Source organism: Trachypithecus francoisi, unplaced genomic scaffold (assembly GCF_009764315.1).
Source record: "Trachypithecus francoisi isolate TF-2019V2 unplaced genomic scaffold, Tfra_2.0 Lachesis_group3, whole genome shotgun sequence".
In the NCBI taxonomy this organism is placed as follows: Eukaryota; Metazoa; Chordata; class Mammalia; order Primates; family Cercopithecidae; genus Trachypithecus; species Trachypithecus francoisi.
Genome location: NW_022681468.1, coordinates 21,244,710 through 21,249,117, shown reverse-complemented (window position 1 = coordinate 21,249,117; position 4,408 = coordinate 21,244,710). Strand labels below are relative to the sequence as shown.

The following is a 4,408-nucleotide window of genomic DNA, read 5'->3' as shown; positions in this document are numbered from 1 at the left end:
AAGCTTGTCTAACGCAAATAATATGATTCATAATTTTTATTGGTATTTTTGAAATTCTATTGTAGTACTTCTCAATATTCAAGATAGGGTCAAAAAAGAAAGAAGTTTTATGGGATCAGAAATAGAGACACACACAATGTAAAAGGAGTCAAAAAAGTTGGGGTTAAACAAGGAAAACTTAGATTTAGAAGCAGACTGCAAAGGTCTGTATCAGCTGAGTTGCTACGCTACAGTAGAATTTAAGGGAATCTGGCCTCGCCTTAAAGGTTGACCTTCATCTCATCTTGCCAGTTACTTCCCATCTCATGACTCTGTGTAAGAATTTGTTGAAAGGTTTCTGAAATTATAGCACAGGACCAGGTTATTTGCATTTTTCTTCTCTACAGTGAGTTTTGTTGGTGTAGATCCTAGTGGTGTCTTTGAACTTAGTCCCACCTTTCACTGCCCCTCTGGTTGTATAACTTAGCAAAGACTTCTGGTATGAGCTGTATAGAGGAGTGGGCTCATTACCGGTGGCAGAGTGAGCCCTGCTGTATTTGTTCTCTCTCTCTCTTTTTTTTTTCAAGTATCACAATGTTTATTGATAGATACAAGTATATAAAATCAGGGCATGAACATGACTTGATAAATTAAGTAGACTTAATTTCAATACTATAATAGGAGGGACCAATTCAAATTCTCACCATTTGTTTCACACCCACAAAAACCACTTCAAGTGCATTAACGATCTCTCAAAACTGATCAGTTTTGTGCAAGTAAACAATGTTTCTTTTAAAAAGACTTGTGCACTTGCCCAGGCTCAAGGATATTAAAATCTAGCACATAAAGCCCATTACTAGAGGTAGAAATACAGGCAATATACTATTACGGCAACAACCATCAATTACAGTTAAGAATTTCTCTGTAACAACCAAATGGATAATCAAATATTGCAACAACTCAAGTATTACTGAGCAAAGTGCATTTCTACAATATTCAGTGTTGCTATTCAGTTTTCTAACTTAAAACAGCCTATGATAACTGGCAGCAAAGAAGGTCTTTGCAATAGACTGCCTCTGCTTGAGAACTTATGATGTAATTATTGCATGCTGCTAATATACTATCTAAACATTAAAGATACTCCTAAAATATTTGATGGTAGACTATGATTAAGACATTACACTACAAAAAAACTTTATGCAGAAGAAAATCCTAACTGACGTGTTTCTGCCTTAAATATTGTGAAAACATTACAGCAGAATGAATTTTCGCAGTGGTTAGGTCAAATGCAGTTACATCATAGCAACAGTATGTTTTGCACAATTTAAGGCTTTCGCTGGTTCTTTAGTCAGCTTCTTCCTCTGATTCTTCTTCTTCAGCAGTTTCTAGCCAGGTTAGCCACTGATTCACCTGGAACAAAGCCTTGCCTTTTCCCGGAAACTCTTGGGTTATATCTTCTTTCCAAGCCAAGAAAGCTTCTTCTTCAATAATTTCCATATCATAGAAGTGCACAAAAAAGCGAAGTAACATGCCTTTTGGGAAGTTGCTGTTATAGCAGTGCACCTGAAGAGCATACAGAGCGCTGACTTGTAGATCAACGTGATCATGAAGAAATTTCTGCATTACTGGCTTGAAAGAAAGAAGTAGTTATTTTTCCTGCTCTAACTGTTCTTTGGAAGGAGCAGAAGATAAATCTGTTTCATCGCTGGGGGCGGGGGGGGTTGCTTCACTAGAAATGTACTGTAAGAAGCTAGTCGTTAAGATGTTCACAAATCCTTTATCTACATGAAGTTTGGGAGAGATGTTATCTTTAATCCATTTATATATGGTTTGAGGGGATGGATCCAACTTTATTTGCTTCAACAGTTCCTTCTCCAGTTTGAGGAGTGGGAATAAGAAACTCAGTCCCTTTCCTTCCAAAATCTCCAACATGCGGTCCTTATTCTGATCAATTTCTGGGAGCATTTTCTGCATATTGACCTTGCTTTGTTGAAAAAGTTCTGTTAACCATTCTCGATCTTGTAATTTAGCTAATTGCTGAAGACAAAGTAGGAAGAGAGGAAAATGGGTGCCACTTTCTAGTGGTTGAGCTAGTTCTGAAATGCTCACCAGCTCTGAAATGATGGCACGAGCTGCAAACTGTGCTAAATATGATTTCACCAAGGGGATGTCAACCTCCAGTTTGGGACACTGGTCCAATACATTCAGGAAAGCCTGCATGAAGTTGTCACTTGTGGCTATCCCTTCCTGTTTGAGTAAACTGATCAAAGAACTTGCTTTTTCTTTATCTTCATCGCTTCTATCTAGTGACAGGATCATTACTTTGCTTAACATCTCAGGAAGAAAGTGTTTAGGAGCCCTCATTTCTCTTACACCATTGACAGCCTCATTTGCATTTCCACTATTTAGATATTCAGTCACAACAGTTTTAGTTAGTTTAAGTAGTTCTTCCTTTGATGGTGGTGGCTTTTTGCTGGTCTTGGCAGGCTTTTCCTGGATAAGTGGTGGATTAGTTTTGAGACCAAGCTGAGGTGTCTGTCCCAGAGATGGTGTTTGAGTGGGTGGTGGTTGCGCACTAGGAGGAATCATAGTTATCTGGGGCTGAAGCTTTGGCACTTGATTTTTATTCATTAGGAAAGACTGAGCAGGCCTCAGGCTAATCTCATCTGCATTAAGCTGTCCTTTCTTAGAAAACCGAGGTGGCATATCCTTCGACTGTCCTTGCAGCTGGGATAAGAGTCCCTGACTCTGGTTATGGCAGAGCTGGCTTAGCCCCTGGCTTTTCATAAACTTGCCTCCCATCTCTCCAAACTGCACTGTGTGGGAGGCATGATGTGTCCCCATGGCCATTGAACAGTTGATTTGAACGATGACGTCCCATGGTGGGTGAAAATCTATCCTGGATAACTCCTGGACCAGTACCAATTCCGCTACCTGGCATTTGTCCAAACATATCGGCAAGTCCTCCAAGTGGGTCACCATCTATTTTCATCCTGGGTGGCATGAACGGTCCCTCCAGGAAGAAGTCACTTCTCATCTCTTGAGCCATAGGAGGAGGAATAAACACCCCTAGATCTTTTACTGCATCTTGACGGATTTGATTGATCGTCTTTGGTCCATTGTCAAGAAAAGCCTTGCGAGGAACCCAATGGTGTTCTCGCAACTCTATGGTATCCTGCAGCAGGAAACGAATCCTCGCTGGCAATTCCTTACTTAACATCAAGGAGCACATTCGGGCAAAGTACTGATCCATTAAGGACTTGGCTCCTTCATGGTCTAATCTAGGTCCCACTGTCCTCATTATCTGACAGAGGCACTCCAAATCCTCTCCCATATCTTTGAGTTGAACTCTCTTCTTCTTTTCCAAAAGTGTTTTGATGCACTTATGAAGGATAGATTCTTGAATAAGATCAAGCTTGCCAAGCTCTCCAATGAATTTATGTTTCCCAACATCTTGATCTTAGCAATGGCTCTCTGTTCCTCCTCCTCGGGGAGGAGGGGATTTTCACGCTTATCATAGACATCAACATTTCTAGTTCGGTTTTCAAATTCATCTTGTAATTTGGAAATTAGGAGGCGTCTGAATGTGGTGCTTTGCTTCTGTCCTGGTTGACCCTCTGCTGCTGGGCCATCAAAGTTTGGTGCATCTTCTGCCAATCGCAGACATAGCTGAGCATACAGTGAGCTATACTTTGGCTCTTCTAGGGCTTTGTCCACAATCAGCAGTATGACCCCTTTAAGGATGAGTTTAGACTCTACACCCACATTGAGGAGCTCAAGGCATAGCTTGTCAAACTTTTCAGGAGTAAGCTTATTTAGTATGCCTCTTACTTTCCTGAAGATTGCATCATGTCGTTCTTTTTCGTTTGCGGAGTTGTTTGCTGCGGAGTTGTCATCTCGTCTAGTGCTTCGTGCAGGAATCCATTTCTGAGCGTTTTGCCCTGGGGTTTTCCCCAGGAACTCGCTGTTGCCAGCAGTCTTGGGATAGTGCTGAGGTGCACCCCTACTTCCTTCTCCGCCCGAAGAAGCACTTCACCGAGAACTCAGCAGCTGCCACCGCAGCTGCCTCCTCAGGATCCGGTCGTCTGGGATAGGGAAGGGAGGGGAAAGGGGAACGGAAAACAAAAAAAAAGGGAGGAGGGAAGGGGAAGGAAGGAGTCAGGACGGCCTGAAACTCAGCTCAGAGGAGTCACTGCTGCAGCCGCCACCCGGTACCCACTGCCACCTCCATAGAGCTCCGACTCACTGCTCTGTTCTCTCTTAGTGGAAAGATTTTTTAATCCAACTACCTCCTGTAAGTTGCTCTGATATTTGCAGGGTGGGGCAGATATGTAAACAACTGCACAGACTTCTAATAAGAACTGTAGGAGAGATGGGTGAGTTGAGTACCTAGCATAAATCGAAAGAACAAATTGTGAAAAAGCAATTT

General features: G+C 42.0%; 1 protein-coding gene across 1 annotated transcript; it reads right to left on the bottom strand.

Annotated features, from left to right (window-relative positions):
• Nucleotides 1-552: 552 nt before the first annotated feature.
• Nucleotides 553-4,137, bottom strand: LOC117071002 (eukaryotic translation initiation factor 4 gamma 2-like; the record flags this gene model as incomplete). Its single annotated transcript, XM_033190822.1, is given in 4 exon segments — nt 553-2,795; nt 2,798-2,821; nt 2,824-3,420; nt 3,423-4,137. Coding segments are annotated over 4 exon segments (2,808 nt in total), but the record flags the coding sequence as incomplete, so codon positions are not given.
• Between the last annotated feature and the right edge of the window lie 271 nt (nt 4,138-4,408).